Source organism: Emys orbicularis, chromosome 1 (assembly GCF_028017835.1).
Source record: "Emys orbicularis isolate rEmyOrb1 chromosome 1, rEmyOrb1.hap1, whole genome shotgun sequence".
In the NCBI taxonomy this organism is placed as follows: Eukaryota; Metazoa; Chordata; order Testudines; family Emydidae; genus Emys; species Emys orbicularis.
Window position 1 is genome coordinate 106,231,220 of NC_088683.1, and position 20,775 is coordinate 106,251,994.

Here is a 20,775-nt window from a genome sequence, read left to right on the forward strand (position 1 = left end):
AGGGAATGTATCCAGATTTTATCAAACAGAGAATGTTTGTGGAGGGTAAGTATGCCTTTTTGTAAAATGGATGCTAAGAGGCTGAAAGCCCATATTGGGGGCAGTGTTATTTCATTGTGCATTCATTTAGAGCAGTATCTTACCACAAATTTTCCTATGTTCTGAAACTGACTAGTGACTGTGCAATGTATATGTTACATTGTCCTTTGCAACTCCTGGTGATAAAATCATATCTAAAAATAAACTAAAACATGTACTTGTTTGCATGTGATATGCAGTTGGAAACCCCAAATTCAATGTGTACATCTAATAACGGATGAGAAATCTCCCACAAATGGTGGTTATATACCTGAGTTTTATAAGCTTGTCTATGTCAATAATTATCAGTTTATAAGATGAACAGAATTAATTCTTCTGTTTAATGGAGGAATTCATCTTAGATAAAATTCCATTAGAATAAACTACATGTAGGAATTTTAAAATTGAACAGCATTGAAAAGTCAGGAAATGCCAAAGACGTGGTTGGACAAGCAGCTATAACCTCCTCTCCTCCCTTTGATTATGCTGAACACCTTGGGAATGAATTCACTGTGCAATGCATTTAGCCACCTATTTATGCATGACTAAGAATTTGTCTACGCTGCCCCTTGGTTTGAACTATAGAGGTGTGGATAGTGGTGGGCACTGAAGTGTTGTGCTGTAATTCTCTTGCGTGGACACTGCAGGCATGAACTAAAAGGTTCCTAGTTTGCATTAATGTAATCCTGTTTGAAGAGGACTATGTTAATGCGAAATAGGTACCTTTTAAATGTAGTCCTCTTCAAACAGGATTACATTAAGGTGAACTAGGAACCGCTTAGTTTGCGGCTGCAGTATCCACACGGGGGGACACTTCGGTGTCCATGGCTATTCAGATCCCCATAGTCCAGAAGGCGGGGCTCTGTAGACAGGTCCTGAGTTTCCTTTCATTTAGAACTAGAGCTGATTGAAAAACAGAGACAAAGTGGTGGAAGTTTGAGTAAACTTTTTGCGTTTTTCACTGATATTTTGATTTGATGGCTATTGTTGGATTCCATTTAGAATACTGGTAAAACTGGCTAAAAATTAGTGCAAAATATACTTCACCTGCCTGAAATGTGCTTTTTGCTCACTATTTGTTCAAGTCACAACAGATCTTCACAAAATCACTCAAAGGCACTGCTTATCAGTGAGAGCTGTCTCCATGCACATTTCATCTCGCTACCCCTCAGCCATTTAAGCATTAGAGCTGTTCAGAAACAGTCACATATATTTTAATGGTAAGAGTGTATTTTTGTCACTCTTCTTGTACTTAAAAATGGCTGAATTGTGTTTGAGTAAAGTTTCCAGAAATAATTAGCCCTTGGGCAGACACCAAGCATAAAAAGACGTAGAAAATTTTGAGCTATAAGAACTGGGGTGATAGTACTTTAATTATAGCGGTTGTTTATGATCCAATTATAAAAGAGAGAGAGGCTGCTATCCTATTGCAAAACTTAATACTGATGCCAGAGTGGCACTTGCAATTAAACAAAATTGGGTTTGCCTGCTGTAAATCCACCGCAGTAGGCATTAGTGCTGCCAGTAAAATGGGTAGATAAGGCAAATTGTTCAAAACTGACAACATACTGGTAGCAGCAATATGTGAAAGTTGGCTTGTTGGCATCAAGCTCCATCTATGAGTTGAAAAGCCCAATGCAGTTTAAGTGCAGTTCAAACTTTTTTGTATCCAATAAGTGTTATAACCAGGTTTAAGTATTGCAGCCCACGGTTTGGTTGGAACATGGTTGTTGAACTTCATTATGGCAGAGTTTGGTTATAGACAATTTTTGACTGAGCTTCTCTTGGTGGTTCAGCTTTGTTCAAAGCCCTGTGTAGATGGAACATGAGCGAAAGACATATTTGGATTACTGATACAATAGCTTCAGGGTAGAGACTTTCTTCCTAGTTGTTCATATGGCACTTAGTACAGTGGGACCCCAGTTTTAGATTCCTTAGGCATTACTGTAATACAAATAACAGAATGTGGTTGCCTTCTTCATAGGAAAAGGGGTATGTCAGGAGTGAGAAACATGACATTTATCTTAAAATTTATCATTGCTTTTAGCAGTTCAAAGCAGCTAGTGAAGTTGACATGGGATTCATAAATCTTTGTTTTTGTAAGGTGACACTTACGTAGGTCCTTATGGTTTAACTGATATAAGTGATGAGGTATTTGCACAGTTAACCCTCTTCTTTCTCAAAAATTGTATTCATAATAAGAATTGAGATTTTATTGTCTCAGAATTCTAAAGTGTAGATTATGCTTGGATTCATCATTATTAGTAATAACATCTACATTAAAAAATACTATTTGCCATCTTAGTTCTGTGTTAAACTAGTTTCTGAGACTGTGAGGAGACTAGCATATCTGCTAGAGAGAGAGGGAAGAGACTTAGATGAAAAACAGATTTTTTGAATTGTATTATTTTAAGATAAACATTTATTTACCTTCACATTGAAATAACAATGACCAATTATGCTCATTTTGTAAATTCTGTCTCCGTGTGTGAGAAGGATGAGAATTGACAGGCATGGTTTTGGTTGCAAAGAGCCTTTTTTTGCAGACTTGGAAGGGGGTTTATATGTGCTTGTGGTAGGCCCAAATACACTGGACCTGATCCTTTACCCATGTAAGTCAATAGGAGGCTTGTCATTACTTCGGTGGTGAATGATACAGCTCATTGTGGAGGTGGCTTTAGAAATGTTGTATTCTGTGAATGCTAGCTTGGAGAAATAACTTATTTTGTAGTTTGATGTTCTTTTGTAATGCAAGGAAGATGCAACCATATAAATGGCACCCAGCCTGGTGAATAATTGATATGAAGTATTAAGAATTATTTTAAAAAGTAGTATCATGTTGAGGGGGGAGGAAAGAATCTCCTTTTGTGGTAATTATTTAGTAAACTCTGAGAACTGGTAGGTAAAATCCCATAGGAAGAAAATCTAAGGGAAAAAAGAGGTCAGGAGAGCTTGCAGTTTCTCAGAGAGACTATATTAAAGGCTCAACAGCAAACTGGCCTGATACGAAGGAAAGATAGGAAGACTAGAAAGAGGCCAATATGGTTCTGTCAGGAACTCCTTGAGTGTCCTGAAAATAAAAAAAGAATCCTACAAAAAGTGGAGACCTGGACAAATTGCTAAGGAGAAGTACAAAAGACTAGCCCAAGCCATCAGGGACATATTCAGAAAAGTGAAGGCACAAAATCAATTATATCTAGCAAGGGACAGACAGAAAAAGCAATTAGGAGCAAGAGAAAGACAAAGGTCCTCTGCTTAGTGAGTAAGGAGAGCTAATAACAGATGACATCAATAAGGCTGAGGTACTTAATGCCCATTTTGCTTCAGTCTTTCCTAAAAAGGTAAATTGTGACCAGATACTCATCACAGTTTATATTAACAATGAAGCGGGAAGGAACACAAGCCAGACTAGGGGAAAAGAATACATTAAAGAATATTTAGGTGTATTCAAGTTGGCAGGGCCTGATGAAATTCACACTGGGGTATTTAAGGAACTAGCTGAAGCAATCTCAAAACCATTAGTGGTTATTTTCAAGAACTCATGAAGGATGGGTAAAGTCCCAGAGGGCTGGAGAAGGCCAAACATAGTACCTGTCCCTATAAAGGGGAGCAAAGAGGACCCGAGGAATTATAAACCAGTCAGCCTAACTTGGATACTTGGAAATATTATTAAACAATGAATTTGTAAGCACCTAGAGGATAATAAGGTTGTAAGTAATAGCTAACATGGATTTGTCAAGAACAAATCATGCCAAATCAACCTAATTTCCTTCTTTGACAGGGTAGTAGGTTAGTGGATGGGGGAAGCTGTAGATATGAGATATCTTGATTTTAGTAAGGCTTTTGGCACAGTCCACAAGATGTTCTGATAAGCAAACTAGGGAAATGTGGTGTATATGAAATTACTATAAAGTGAGTGCACAACTGGTCAAAAGACTGTGCTCAGAGGAGTTATCAATGATTCACTGTCAAACTGGGAGCACATGTCTAGTGGAGTACTATTCTATATTGTCATTAATGACTTGGATAATGGAGTGGAGAGTATGCTTATAAAATTTGCAGATGACAAACTGGGAAGGATTGCAAACACTTTGGAGGATAGGATTAGATTCAAAACTACCTTGATAAACTGTAGAATTGGCCTGAAATCAGCAAGATGAAATTCAATAAAAGACGAGTGCCGAGTACTACACTTAGTAAGCAAGAATCAAATGCACAACTACAAATTGGGGGATAACTGGCTGGGTGGTCGTAGTGCAGAAAAGGAGCTGAGGGTTATACTTGATCACAAATTGAATATGAGTCAACAATGTGATGCAGTTGTGAAAAAGGCTCATACCATTCTGGAGTGTATCAACAGGAGTGTCATACGTAAGACATGGGAGGTAATTGTCCCGCTCTAGTTGGCACCGGTGAGGCCCTCGGCTGGAGTACTGTGTCCAGTTCTGGGCGCTACACCTCAGGAATGATGTGGACAAATTGGAGAGTAAAAAAAATAACTCTGTCAGAGCTAGGATAATGGACTATATGGATCATTGGTCTGATCTGATATGGCAATCCTTATGTCTCCCAGCTGAACTAGAGTCTGTGGGCATTCTCTTTGTGTCATTACGAAGTGTGTCCTGGGTTTCAGGTTTGATCTGTGTTTGGAGATTAAATGTGACATTTTTTTCTTTGGTTAATTTCCAGTTTGTGTGTACTAACGTGCACATCATACTTGAATTTATATATATATATATATATATATATATATATAATATATATATAATATATATATAATAGTAAAGGGTTTGAAGGGAGATAAGTAAATTATCATTAATTCTAATTTAAAAAGAATGTGACTCCAAGTTTTCTTTCTTTGTAGGTTGTCCTGGAGTGGAGTCGAGACCAGTATCATGTTTTGTTTGATTCTTATAGAGACAACATTGCTGGCAAATCATTTCAGAATCGGTAAGCTCTGGTATAACTCTTGGGGTTATAGCGTTGCATATTTAGCTATTGTGTATGTTTGCCAGATGTTTAAGATGCAGTAACATACTGTATAGCTGGATGTTTTTCCTCCTACAAATTTTAAGTCTGTACTAAACTTGTATTTGTTTTTACACTTTATGTATTAAATCAGAAAATGTAAATTGGAAGCGATAGTGACATGAGAACTCAGATTTTAAACTTGTTTAATAGCATTTTTTACACTACATTAGCACTTCAGTCTGGAATGAACAAAATAGTTCTTTTTAGCACTGCAGAAGGGAAAAGTGACTAATTTTGCATATTAAAGTGTGTGCATATAAATATACAAGTAAAGTTCCAACTTGGTTTATTTTAACATCTCAGGAAGTGTTGTTTTCCATATGTTGTAAGTTTTCCTTCATCTTGTATGGAGGTCATTATTAAGTGGAAAATGTCACAAGGCATGGAGAAAGAGGACCTTTTAAACTGAATGATTTTAAATCAGAGAAACTGGTCACATCAGAGTGAAGCCTGAGTCATATGAATAGTTATTCTTCAGTTGTGACAACTTTTGGGAGGCTTCTTACGGTGTTTTAGTTCACGTTTTGAATAATCATGGGGTCTACTGTTCAGGAAGTCAGTACGCCTGTGGGCTGTAATGTGGGAGAAGCTACTTAGGGTAAGTCATTTGGTTTCTTTTAGCCTCAGTAAACTCAGCTGGAAACTTGTCTAAAAAAGAGGACCTCACTGAAAACCAGATGCTGAATCAGAGTTAAAATGTGTTGGATCGTAGGACCATGGAAATTAGTTGGCGGGGGGAGGAAGGGTTAGATCATGTAGTCTGTCCCCCTGCTAGTACAGGATTGCGCTCTACTGTACATTTTGTTGTAGTGCGTTAGACCTCCCACTGCTTCCGCTTATCTCCCCACCCTCAAAAAGATCAGTGATAAAGGAAAGTGGACGCTTTTGTAGCTCTTATAGATGATAATCGTTAGTTTAGAGATGAAATGTTTCTGCAGAACTATGCAGTGGAGCTTTTTGGTCTGTCTTTTGCTATCCATATCCATTTCTAAAATGCCTGTCACTATCTGTCACTAGATAAAACAGTAGGGTCTGTCCAAAAAGGGCATGCAAATCTCAGCACTGTTTTATGGATATAGTCAGTTTTCTGTTTTGCAATGTGCAGCCTAATTCTTTTCTGGTTTGGTTCTTCAGGGAATGCTTCCTTATAGAGGAGACTTTTGCCACTCTTGAGCTGAAGGATCAGTGAATGAGTGGAACTGGTGACTGGGCAAGTCCTAAAGTTTTCATAGTAGGCACCAGAGCTACTTAATATTTTGAGTTCATTAGCTGGCCTTTACACTTGCTCTGTCAGGTGTGATAGGAAGGAGTCTGCAGTATTGGGAGGTTTGTCAGGAGATTTGTATACAATTAGCTACTCCATGTTGCAGTTTTCCTGGAATTGGCATACCAAAAATGACTTTGGTTTAGGGGTATATTTTTCTTGCATCTGTCAGCTACAGTAGTTCAAGCCTTCCTTGTTACCTAATCCTATGATTAAATGGATATCCTTCGCACGTGAGCTGAATCAGTGTGGGGCTGGTGGAATCTTTTTGTGAGATTTTACAGACATGATGCGCCTTTTGCATAACCTGTAGATAGAGGAGTTCTGATTTTGATACTTTCTATCCTGTCTGTCTTTATGCTCTGAAATTAAACTGAATGAAAAGGAGGGACCCACAACAAATTGGGCTTGAGAGAATTGTTCTCCTGAAAGTAAACAAATATTTAAATGGACGCAAAGTAAAACACATCTCTTTCAGATATCAAGTGATCAAGCAGTTTACGACAGTGAGCAGTACAGTTTTTGGGAACATGCTAGTACATTTTCTACTTTGTTTAAATCTCTGGTATAGTGCCTTTTAAAAACAATAAAAGAATATCTCCATTACTTGACAAACTATTATACATTATGATGTGATTTTCTTTAATAACATCGTAAAGTTAAAATTTGACTTATGTACATAGGAACACATACTTAAAAAAAAGAACAAATTTTTATTTTGCGAGTGATTTAAAAAACTGGTGATTTTATTATTAATAATTATAAGAAATTGTACTAAATAGTTGTAAGGACAAGGACAATTTCTTGTTCTTGCCTTTAAGGCTCAACATTGCAGCTTTTCTTTCATCTGCAGCCTGGTCTCTTTCAGCAGTCCCATGAGTAGGGTGACCAGATGTCCCGATTTTATAGAGAGAGTCCCGATATTTGGGGCTTTGTCTTATATAGGTGCCTATTACCCCTTACCCCCGTCCCGATTTTTCACACTTGCTGTCTGGTCACCCTACCCATGAGACACATTAGCCTCAATATCTCCTCCTTGTCTTCTCTTTGTCTTCCTTTCATGCTGTTTGTGGTATGTATAATGCTTACCACAAAACTGTTCACCAGGTCACTTTCCTCCTCTCATTAATAATCTTAAAAACTTGATGCTTCAGTCTTGCATGTGAGAATCTACATGTTAACTGTATGATTGTATGATTTTCACCTCTGTTCTTCCTCCTCCATCTATTAACAACCCTTGCTTGTTGTGGCATGTTGAATTTATATTGTATGCCGTTCTGGAACATGACCAAATAATATTTGAGTGTGCCAAAAAGCGCTAGGTGCCAGACAAAGCAAGTGAATAGATAATCCCTGCCCAGTACCATAGAGCATACAATTTAAATTTAATGTGACACAACAAGCGAAGGCCACAAATAGGTGGGAGGGCGGGGGAAGATGTTGAGTGAGGCTGGGGAGGGAAAAAGACACAGGAGATGGGGAGCCAAGAAGGAACAGAATGGGGCTCCAGGCATAGGGAATGGAGTAGCAGAGTTGTAATTTAGGCTCAGGGAGATGGGAAGAAATTGGAAAGCTGATGGGGGGAGGAGGAGGGAAAGAGCTAGGGCTCGTAGTAGGACTGTGCCAGCAAGTGAAGGTAGTTAAGAGAGTTCTTATCGACTCTGTGAGCCTCACCACACAAATATAGAACCAGCTGGCAGGCTCTGGATCTCCAATGGAAGAAGCAACAAATTCCCATAGCTGTAACTAAATCCCTCTTCAGAGCTATGGGAATTTGTTGAGGGGACAAGATAGCAGTTTTCAGGTATCTAAAAGGGTGTCATAAGGAGGAGGGAGAAAACTTGTTCACCTTAGCCTCTAAGGATAGAACAAGAAGCAATGGGCTTAAACTGCAGCAAGGGAGGTCTAGGTTGGACATTAGGAAAAAGTTCCTAACTGTCAGGGTGGTTAAACACTGGAATAAACTGCCTAGGGAGGTTGTGGAATCTCCATCTCTGGAGATATTTAAGAGTAGGTTAGATAAATGTCTATCAGGGATGGTCTAGACAGTATTTGTTCCTGCCATGCGGGTAGGGGACTGGACTCGATGACCTCTCGAGGTCCCTTCCAGTCCTAGAATCTATGAATCTATCAGCTCCCATTTCCTGGTCAAACAAGATCTGACCCCCCAACTTCCTTGGCCGGCAACTGGAAAGTGGGGCCATGTGGGGGAAAGAAGGAGATGTGGTAAAAGTAAGACAATTGTTTTATTGTCTGGAAACCTTCCAAATTTAAAAGTTTCTTTTAGTATTAAATTCCACGTCAGATGTGTAAAGTGATCCGCTTTATGCAGAACACCTCATGGAGAGACTTTATACTGAGCAATTGAGGAGGAAGATGCTGAAGTAGCCTTTTTTTATTCCCTTTTAAATTTCATCTAAATAATACGATAACATACCTTTTGAGATGTAAAAGTCTGTAAGTTATTTTTTGAAGAGGCAATGCAAAATTTACTAAAAACTTGGAAAAAGATTGACTGAAGAACTAAAATTTTCTCCCTTAATGCTATTGAATAATCCTAGTGATAGTTAATCACTGTATTCTATTATGTATAACCTCTGTAAAATACTTACTTTTTATTAGTGTTTATTGGTAACCATTAATCCCACAACAATGTTAGGTTTATATGGAATTGGTTTTTAAAAAAAAAATAGGTATAGATGAGAGTTTGGAAACAATTTTAAGAGCAGCCTTCAGATTATGCACATACAAACAGTTAAGTGAAATTGTGTTGATATTTTTCTAATCTTGTAGACACTGGTTGTTTTATTTTCCCTGCTAATGGAGAACAGACTTGTCAAACCAGTATTATAATTGAGACATAATATTTTTATAGCCAAATACATATAACCATAAAATGTTTCTTTCCCTAATTTTATTTACAAATTATGTGGCTGAATATGGCAGCACTGTAATAGGCCCATTTTAATTATAGTAGCTTATACTGTACTTCTAATTGATATAATGATATATCCATATTTAGTGTTAGTGACAGTTTAAAAATAATACATTTTAACAGTCAAAACTAGCACTAAAAATCTCCTATAATTTAAGAAAGACTTGGAATTGGGATTATTTTTCAATGCAGCTCCTCAAAAGAAGAGTGAGTTAATAGGCCTTGCACTATACCCAGAAAGTCAACATACTTAGGCTTTGTTGGACTAAGAAGGGAAGCAAATTCCAGAGTCAAGGCCCTTCCACTTAAAACTCCCAGGATCTAGACATACAACTCTAGGGATTGTCTGCCTAAATAATCCATCCAGTCACAACCCACAAAAAGAGCTCTTGTTACTCAGATTCTAAGCCATGATGGATCTGATCAGGGCCGGCTCCAGGCACCAGCTGAGCAAGCTGGTGCCTGGGGCGGCAGATTGTTGGAAGCGGCATTCTGCCCAATCCTAGGGCGGCACGGCCACTTTTTTTTTTTGTTCTTGTTCCGCTCCGGCCGCCCTGTAGAGGGCGGCGGCGCGGAGAACCAGAGCGCCCTGCAGGGCAGTCCTCTTCCTTCCCTCCCCGCCGACCGGAGCGGAGCCCTCGCGGCAGGAGGCGCCGCATGGCAGCGCCCCTGTTGTAGCCCTGGCCGCCCCCTTCTCTCTCTCTCCCGCCCGCTCCCTCCTCCACCCCCTCACCCCCCAGCCGGTCCCCCTGCATCCGCGTTCCGGCCGCGCCGCAGGTTTTTTTTTTTTTTGCTTGGGGCGGCCAAAAAGCCAGAGCCGGCCCTGGATCTGATGGGTCAAAAACACCTTAAATTACACCTATTAATATATCAGAAGCCAGTGCAATTCCGTGAAGCAGAGGTGAAATATACTCCACGTGACACACTACAGAGTGAATATCTGTATTCCCCAGAAATAGAGCTTTCTGTGTGTTTCAGGAGTAGCCTCATGCAGAATGCATTATAGTAATCCATTCCAGAGGTGACAAAAGCACAGATAGCTGTGGTGGAATAGGCATAAAAAAGGAACCATTGCAACTTCCAAGCCAAGTGAAGATAGAAAACATTGTTGACCACCACTGCTATATTGAACATCCAGAAACAGCTAAGGATCTAAAAGGCACCTTTAGGTTGTGAACAACTGAAGAAATTTTTTTCTGTGGTTGATTTTTTCCAGCATGACCGTTGTCTTATCTGAGCTTCATCTAACTGACTTTCATTCAGGCCTCACACCTGACCAGACGCTAGGAAAACCAATCAACTAAACTTTTATCTCCAGGTCTGGTAAAGCTGAGCTGTAGACTTGAGTTTCTCTAGCATACTGGTGGGACTGCAATCCAGATAGTTTCTCAGTCTCTTCTAGCAACCTCACATACACGTTAAACAGGAGTGACAGACTAAAGCCCTGCAGTACGGCTATGTGAGAGAGCTCTTGAGACAATGGAGCAATTATGCAGAATGTCTGTCCTGTTGAACAGTTCTGTTCTTTCCCCTTCAAATACCATCTATTCTTGCCAACACCACTTTGTGGTCAACAATATTAAAAGCAGTTGATAGATCAAAAGGAAATTAAGTTTGTTTTTTCAGGGCATGAATGTCATGTCTTCATGTGAGAACATAAGTCTACCAATCTCACTAAGAAATTTATACAAGACTTATTGATTAAAAGTAATACAATGCTCTGAGATAATAAATAGCCTAATATTGAGTGTCAGCATTTCAAGACTTTGAGTAGACATGATAAATATATAATTTGCTTAGCTAAAACTAAATTCTGTAGAGGCACTGAACCTAACTCAAACTAGTCAAACCTGTTGAATCCAGATCAGTATTTGAAGTTCATTTTTATTTGGCTGAAACAAACCCTATATTTATTTAGCTAGTACTTTTTGGTGTTTGAATGTTTAACAAAAGTCTGTTATAAATTCAGACCTTGCTGGCTTCTTTTTAGGCTGAAAGACTATTATACAGGAGGGTGTTAATTAAAAAAAAAACCCCTCAAGTTTAGATGGAGACAATGAAAGATAAGGACTAAATTCTGCTTCAGTGGAGTTGATTTCTGATTTCAGGGGGGATTGCATTGGGTTGTAAGTACAGGTTTTTGTCTCAAGTGTATGCACATTATTAAATTATTTTATGCAGTTGACTTGGATAGAACAGGATGACTGAACACCATTATTCTGAATCAGGTAGTTTTTTTGATTAAGCCAAAGTTAAAAGCTATCATGGTAAAGATTTCAGAGTAGCAGCCGTGTTAGTCTGTATCCGCAAAAATAACAGGAGTACTTGTGGCACCTTAGAGACTAACAAATTTATTAGAGCATAAGCTTTCGTGGGCTACAACCCACTTCTTCGGATGCATATAGAGTGAACCATATATTGAGGAGATATATATACACACACATACAGAGAGCATGAACAGGTGGGAGTTGTCTTACCAATTCTGAGAGGCCAATTAAGTAAGAGGAAAAAAACTTTTGAAGTGATAATCAAGATGGCTCAGTACAGACAGTTTGATAAGAAGCAAGTGTGAAAATACTTACAAGGGGAGATAGATTCAATGTTTGTAATGGCTGGATTTCTACATAGATTGCTTCCGTCAACGTGCAAAGGCTGAAATTGTGGATAAGCAACATCACTTGCCCCATAACCTCAGCCATGCTGAATACAACGCCATCTACAGCCTCAGAAACAACCCTGACATCATTATCAAAAAGGCTGACAAAGGAGGTGCTGTCGTCATCATGAATAAATTGGAATATGACCAAGAGGCTGCTAGACAGCTCTCTAACACCACATTCTACAGGCCATTATCCTCTGATCCCACTGAGGATTACCTAAAGAAACTACACCATCTGCTAAAAAAACTCCCTGACAAAGCACAGGAACAAATCTGTACAGACACATGCCTAGAACCCCGACCAGGGACATTCTATTTGCTACCCAAGATCCATAAACCTGGAAATCCTGGACGCCCCATCATCTCAGGCATTGGCACCCTAACATCAGGCTTGTCTGGTTATGTGGACTCTCTCCTCAGACCCTACGCTACCAGCACTCCTAGCTATCTTCGAGATACTACTGACTTCCTGAGGAAACTAGAATCCATCGGTGATCTTCCAGAAAACACCATCCTGGCCACTATGGACGTAGAAGCCCTCTACACCAATATTCCACACACAGATGGACTACAAGCTATCAGGAACAGTATCCCCGATAATGTCACAGCTAACCTGGTGGCTGAACTCTGTGACTTTGTCCTCACCCACAACTATTTCACATTTGGGGACAATATATACCTTCAAGTCAGCGGCACTGCTATGGGTACCCGCATGGCCCCACAGTATGCCAACATTTTTATGGCTGACTTAGAACAACGCTTCCTTAGCTCTCGTCCCCTAACGCCCCTACTCTACTTGCGCTACATTGATGACATCTTCATCATCTGGACCCATGGAAAAGAAGCCCTTGAGGAATTCCACCATGATTTCAATAATTTCCATCCCACCATCAACCTCAGCCTAGATCAATCCACACAAGCGGTCCATTTCCTGGACACTACTGTGCTAATAAGCGATGGTCACATAAATACCACCCTGTACCGGAAACCTACTGACCGCTACACTTACCTACATGCCTCCAGCTTCCATCCAGGACACACCACACGATCCATTGTCTACAGCCAAGCTCTAAGATATAACCGCATTTGCTCCAATCCCTCAGATAGAGACAAGCACCTACAAGATCTCTATCAAGCATTCTTAAAACTACAATACCCACCTGCTGAAGTGAAAAAACAGATTGACAGAGCCAGACGAGTACCCAGAAGTCACCTCCTACAAGACAGGGCCAACAAAGAAAATAACAGAACACCACTAGCTGTCACCTTCAGCCCCCAACTAAAACCTCTCCAGCGCATCATCAGAGATCTACAACCTATCCTGAAAGATGATCCTTTACTCTCACAGATCTTGGGAGACAGACCTGTCCTCGCTTACAGACAACCCCCCAACCTAAAGCAAATACTCACCAGCAACCACACATCACTGAACAAAAACACTGACCCAGGAACCTATCCTTGTAACAAAGCCCGATGCCAACTCTGTCCACATATCTATTCAAGTGACACCATCATAGGGCCTAATCACATCAGCCATACCATCTGTGGCTCGTTCACCTGCACATCTACCAATGTGATATATGCCATCATGTGCCAGCAATGCCCCTCTGCCATGTACATTGGCCAAACCGGACAGTCTCTACGCAAAAGAATTAATGGACACAAATCTGACATCAGGAATCATAATACTCAAAAACCAGTGGGAGAACACTTTAACCTGTCTGGCCATTCTTTGACAGACCTGCGGGTGGCTATCTTAAAACAGAAAAACTTCAAAAACAGACTCCAATGAGAGACTGCTGAGCTGGAATTGATATGCAAACTAGACACAATCAACTCAGGGCTAAATAGGGATTGGGAATGGCTGAGCCATTACAAACATTGAATCTATCTCCCCTTGTAAGTATTTTCACACTTGCTTCTTATCAAACTGTCTGTACTGAGCCATCTTGATTATCACTTCAAAAGTTTTTTTTCTCTTACTTAATTGGCCTCTCAGAATTGGTAAGACAACTCCCACCTGTTCATGCTCTCTGTATGTGTGTGTATATATATCTCCTCAATATATGGTTCACTCTATATGCATCCGAAGAAGTGGGTTGTAGCCCACGAAAGCTTATGCTCTAATAAATTTGTTAGTCTCTAAGGTGCCACAAGTACTCCTGTTATTTTTATGGTAAAGATTATGGACAGTAGAAGTGTGGGGCATTTTGACATCTCAGGGTCACCAAATTTTCTCACACAATGATGTGTGTTGGGAGAAAATTTGTGATGTTAATTGGTCATACTATAACAGGGCTATCCAATCTTAGGGTTACAGTCTGTCACCCTGAATGTGTTTAGTATCCTATCCATAGGACAACTCTTGATGTAAGATACTCCACACGAGTAATGGTGGCAGAATGTAGCCCTTAAAATGCAAACCCCCAAAAGGATAGTTTAAAATACTTGTTCTTCATGCTAAGGTACACAGATCAAGTACAGTGGGTACATCAGCTTGTTCCCTTTTAAATTTCATCTAAATAATACGATAACATACCTTTTGAGATGTAAAAGTCTGTAAGTTATTTTTTGAAGAGGCAATGCAAAATTTACTAAAAACTTGGAAAAAGATTGACTGAAGAACTAAAATTTTCTCCCTTAATGCTATTGAATAATCCTAGTGATAGTTAATCACTGTATTCTATTATGTATAACCTCTGTAAAATACTTACTTTTTATTAGTGTTTATTGGTAACCATTAATCCCACAACAATGTTAGGTTTATATGGAATTGGTTTTTAAAAAAAAAATAGGTATAGATGAGAGTTTGGAAACAATTTTAAGAGCAGCCTTCAGATTATGCACATACAAACAGTTAAGTGAAATTGTGTTGATATTTTTCTAATCTTGTAGACACTGGTTGTTTTATTTTCCCTGCTAATGGAGAACAGACTTGTCAAACCAGTATTATAATTGAGACATAATATTTTTATAGCCAAATACATATAACCATAAAATGTTTCTTTCCCTAATTTTATTTACAAATTATGTGGCTGAATATGGCAGCACTGTAATAGGCCCATTTTAATTATAGTAGCTTATACTGTACTTCTAATTGATATAATGATATATCCATATTTAGTGTTAGTGACAGTTTAAAAATAATACATTTTAACAGTCAAAACTAGCACTAAAAATCTCCTATAATTTAAGAAAGAATTGGAATTGGGATTATTTTTCAATGCAGCTCCTCAAAAGAAGAGTGAGTTAATAGGCCTTGCACTATACCCAGAAAGTCAACATACTTAGGCTTTGTTGGACTAAGAAGGGAAGCAAATTCCAGAGTCAAGGCCCTTCCACTTAAAACTCCCAGGATCTAGACATACAACTCTAGGGATTGTCTGCCTAAATAATCCATCCAGTCACAACCCACAAAAAGAGCTCTTGTTACTCAGATTCTAAGCCATGATGGATCTGATCAGGGCCGGCTCCAGGCACCAGCTGAGCAAGCTGGTGCCTGGGGCGGCAGATTGTTGGAAGCGGCATTCTGCCCAATCCTAGGGCGGCACGGCCACTTTTTTTTTTTTGTTCTTGTTCCGCTCCGGCCGCCCTGTAGAGGGCGGCGGCGCGGAGAACCAGAGCGCCCTGCAGGGCAGTCCTCTTCCTTCCCTCCCCGCCGACCGGAGCGGAGCCCTCGCGGCAGGAGGCGCCGCATGGCAGCGCCCCTGTTGTAGCCCTGGCCGCCCCCTTCTCTCTCTCTCCCGCCCGCTCCCTCCTCCTCCCCCTCACCCCCCAGCCGGTCCCCCTGCATCCGCGTTCCGGCCGCGCCGCAGGTTTTTTTTTTTTTTTGCTTGGGGCGGCCAAAAAGCCAGAGCCGGCCCTGGATCTGATGGGTCAAAAACACCTTAAATTACACCTATTAATATATCAGAAGCCAGTGCAATTCCGTGAAGCAGAGGTGAAATATACTCCACGTGACACACTACAGAGTGAATATCTGTATTCCCCAGAAATAGAGCTTTCTGTGTGTTTCAGGAGTAGCCTCATGCAGAATGCATTATAGTAATCCATTCCAGAGGTGACAAAAGCACAGATAGCTGTGGTGGAATAGGCATAAAAAAGGAACCATTGCAACTTCCAAGCCAAGTGAAGATAGAAAACATTGTTGACCACCACTGCTATATTGAACATCCAGAAACAGCTAAGGATCTAAAAGGCACCTTTAGGTTGTGAACAACTGAAGAAATTTTTTTCTGTGGTTGATTTTTTCCAGCATGACCGTTGTCTTATCTGAGCTTCATCTAACTGACTTTCATTCAGGCCTCACACCTGACCAGACGCTAGGAAAACCAATCAACTAAACTTTTATCTCCAGGTCTGGTAAAGCTGAGCTGTAGACTTGAGTTTCTCTAGCATACTGGTGGGACTGCAATCCAGATAGTTTCTCAGTCTCTTCTAGCAACCTCACATACACGTTAAACAGGAGTGACAGACTAAAGCCCTGCAGTACGGCTATGTGAGAGAGCTCTTGAGACAATGGAGCAATTATGCAGAATGTCTGTCCTGTTGAACAGTTCTGTTCTTTCCCCTTCAAATACCATCTATTCTTGCCAACACCACTTTGTGGTCAACAATATTAAAAGCAGTTGATAGATCAAAAGGAAATTAAGTTTGTTTTTTCAGGGCATGAATGTCATGTCTTCATGTGAGAACATAAGTCTACCAATCTCACTAAGAAATTTATACAAGACTTATTGATTAAAAGTAATACAATGCTCTGAGATAATAAATAGCCTAATATTGAGTGTCAGCATTTCAAGACTTTGAGTAGACATGATAAATATATAATTTGCTTAGCTAAAACTAAATTCTGTAGAGGCACTGAACCTAACTCAAACTAGTCAAACCTGTTGAATCCAGATCAGTATTTGAAGTTCATTTTTATTTGGCTGAAACAAACCCTATATTTATTTAGCTAGTACTTTTTGGTGTTTGAATGTTTAACAAAAGTCTGTTATAAATTCAGACCTTGCTGGCTTCTTTTTAGGCTGAAAGACTATTATACAGGAGGGTGTTAATTAAAAAAAAAAACCCTCAAGTTTAGATGGAGACAATGAAAGATAAGGACTAAATTCTGCTTCAGTGGAGTTGATTTCTGATTTCAGGGGGGATTGCATTGGGTTGTAAGTACAGGTTTTTGTCTCAAGTGTATGCACATTATTAAATTATTTTATGCAGTTGACTTGGATAGAACAGGATGACTGAACACCATTATTCTGAATCAGGTAGTTTTTTTGATTAAGCCAAAGTTAAAAGCTATATCATGGTAAAGATTATGGACAGTAGAAGTGTGGGGCATTTTGACATCTCAGGGTCACCAAATTTTCTCACACAATGATGTGTGTTGGGAGAAAATTTGTGATGTTAATTGGTCATACTATAACAGGGCTATCCAATCTTAGGGTTACAGTCTGTCACCCTGAATGTGTTTAGTATCCTATCCATAGGACAACTCTTGATGTAAGATACTCCACACGAGTAATGGTGGCAGAATGTAGCCCTTAAAATGCAAACCCCCAAAAGGATAGTTTAAAATACTTGTTCTTCATGCTAAGGTACACAGATCAAGTACAGTGGGTACATCAGCTTGTTGGTAGCTGGGGGGGGGGGGGGGGGGGGCAGAACCAGCCATGCCAGTCACTGGCAGCAAGGGAAGGCCTTGCCTCCTGAAATTCCCTACAGATTGCTCTTCCCCCATGGTGACAGGCAGCTCTGCCATACCCTCGTGCTGCATAGATTTTTTTGGAGTGAAATTCCAAACTTTATTTCAAATTTGTAGCTAAAATTCATCTTAATGATTTTTCTGGCTAATTTCCAGCCATGTCCCAGAGCTCCATTTTTAGGAGATTTGTCCCCTCAGCTCCAGTTCCCCTTCTGAGGCGTTTGCAGCGGCTGGCTCCCCTGCAGACTTCAAGGGGAGAAGGCTGAGAAAGCCAGGGGCTAAGGTTCAGGGGTTGAGTCTCCTGCTCACCCCTTTAACAGTTGTCTCATTAGGGAGCTCCACTGACTCTGTGGGGATGCAGTTTCCTTCTCAGCAGGTTAGGCAGGGTTACCTCCCTGGGTGGGAAAGGAGTTCTGATTGACAAGCTGCATCCCAGGCTTGGTGTGGTCACTACAGCTCCCTCCCCTGGCAGGAAGGGAAGCATGCAAGACTGGAAAAGAACTGGTTCTGGGGCAGGCAGCCCCTCCTCTCCCATCTTAACTCAGAGGAGTGAAGCCAGAAGGGCAGCATGCCAGATGGAAGATCTTGCCTGTGTCCCCATAATCTACACCAGCAACCTCATATCTGATTGTGGACCTCCGCCACCTTCTTCACCTCCACTTCCCCGCAGGTCATGGGTGGAGGGCATCACACACAGCACAGACACTGCCAACACCAGAGTGTACAGTAAAGGGTCTTTGGGTTCAGCTCCATCCCCCTCCTGCCATCCCTATAGCAGCCTGGTCAAGTCTCTATAGCATAATGTTCTCAGCGTGTTCCAGAAAAGGAAGTTTTGGACAAATCCCAACATTAAATGCTTCCTTAGGGCATCAACCTTATTCCCACCCTGCATGGTCATAGAGCACAATCTTGGAATTATTCTGTTCCTTACAGCACTACCCAAATCGAACCCCTGTAAGAGGTGTCATTATATTTCCTAGCCTTCTGATGGCTGTTATCTTTAATCAGGTGAGCTTTTATTTTAAGTTGGGAGTTTCTTTAATAAGACCCAGTATTGTACTTTTAATTCAGAATGGTAGTCCTCACAACTGTCATAGCATTCGTTCCCTAAGTAAATTCAAGAAACATTCCTTCTTTGGTTAAGTATCAGAGTCCAATCATTAGAAGCACTGGTAATCTCAGGGCATGTCTTTTTGTACTGAGATCTGCTAGATGGGCATTAGCAGGAGTGCTGAACTATTTGTATAGTGGGGGTGCTGAGAGCCATTGAACCAAACTGTGAACCCTGTATATAACGGAATCCACTTCAAGCAGCATCCCTAGTTCCAGCACCTATGACTATTCACTAAATTCTACATATTGGGCATCTAGTCTTAGCTAATGCCATTTCTTTTCTTTTGGCAGAGGTCTTCTCCGTGCCTTAGTACCCAGGGGAAGATGGAGATCGTATATATATAGTCTACCTAATTTTGGATGTCTATATTTAAAACTTGACCCTGCTTCCCACCCTAAAGGCACACTGCTACAAAAACCCCAGTGTAAAAGATATGTGCACTTTGGCCTGAAGAAAAATAGGGAAGTTTATCTGTGCTCACCTGAAAAATTCCTTTCTTCAAGTAATAAGGTTCACAGATCTGGTCCAACCTGGAAACGAATGGATCATCCAGAATAGAAATGGCAATTGACATCCAAGAATTTGGATTTGTTATTAGGTTGAATGTATTACGCTCTGCAATAGGAAAAAAAATTGTAATTTTCCTGAAAATATGTTTAGCACAATATGTAATTTAAGAAAGTAGATTTGAATTATCCTGGCTGTGGAAGTTATATCAATTGGAGGGCACTTCCCTGTTGCCAGTATCTGTCAGATATGGTTCTTCCCCCAAGCTACACGCAGGCTGAAGTACCCATTGTAACAGATCTCTGGACCTTATTACTTGAAGAAAGGAAATTTTCAGGTAAGCATGGACAAATTTTCTTACTAACTTATTCTAAACTGCTATTGCTGCTTCTGAACCAAGTTTGCTAGAAGACCTGTAATCTCTCCAGATGCCTTATGGGAGTGCAACTCAAGACACTGGAGTTGGATCAGGGATGAATTTGTCCACTGTTGTCTAGAGTCTATTGTGGACCCTGCTTTAGTTATTGGTTAATTAAACCCAATGTTGATACCCAAGAGAGACTCCTGGAGTGAAATCCTGGTCTTGTTTAAGTCGGTGGGACCAGAATTTCATCCCTTGTCTTGTCTTTTTTCTCATGTTCTATATAATTTACCAACAATAAAGGTGTGATTCAAAATAGTCCCTGTACTTCAGACTGTTTTGTCCTCATCTGAGTAGTCCATGTACTAAAAGTGTGCCTGGATCTTTATGTGGAGGATTTGAAACACTATTATTTTAACAAGTTATTCAAAGTCATTGAATAAAAAATTGGAGTGAAATAGGAACGAGTTAAAGCAGTCTCTCATTGAGTATAACTAACATTTTGACCACTAGTTAAGTTTGATGCAGATGATCACTTTGTCTATCACCTTCTCTTAGTTTTATTTCTGCAGTGTTGTGTTAAAAGCTTTTGTATAATAGATAATACACAGACAGAGAGCAGCATTTTACTTTGTTCAGTTTTTAACACACAGTCCATGAGTTTAACTGTCTTTTGTATTACAATGCAGTCCATGCTACTGTTATATTCTTGTAAATAGGTTATACTACTCTTTCTTGTGGTTTATGTAGACTTTGTTTGCCCATGCCAATTGATGTGGTGTACACCTGGGTGAATGGTACAGATGTTGAGCTGATCAAAGAATTGCAACAGGTTAGAGAACAGATGGAGGAAGAACAGAAAATAATGAGGTAAGAATCTGTTCAGTGGAGACAGTTGTTTCTAGCTGGCTGCAGTAATGCTTAATGGATACTCTCCAATTTTTTTTTCCATGTTACTCTGCATGGACAGCCAAACTAAGACTTGCCAGTTTTATTTCCTTGCTCTTTTACACTTGGCCTTCATCAAAATGAACTTCCTTCAAAACTCCTTTCAGCAATGAAGAGCTAACTATTCGGGCAACCTTTCAAATACAAAGAAAATACTAATTTATTATGACCTTC

At 40.1% G+C, this 20,775-nt stretch overlaps 1 protein-coding gene across 1 annotated transcript in view; it reads left to right on the top strand.

The window, feature by feature from the left end:
* Positions 1–20,775, top strand: part of GNPTAB (N-acetylglucosamine-1-phosphate transferase subunits alpha and beta) — a 62,446-nt gene that overhangs the window by 4,184 nt on the left and 37,487 nt on the right. Inside the window, exons 2-3 of the mRNA XM_065401468.1 lie at positions 4,943–5,028; positions 20,404–20,523. Of these exons, the coding sequence (XP_065257540.1) occupies positions 4,943–5,028; positions 20,404–20,523 (206 nt within the window). The remainder of the gene's footprint in view (positions 1–4,942; positions 5,029–20,403; positions 20,524–20,775) is intronic.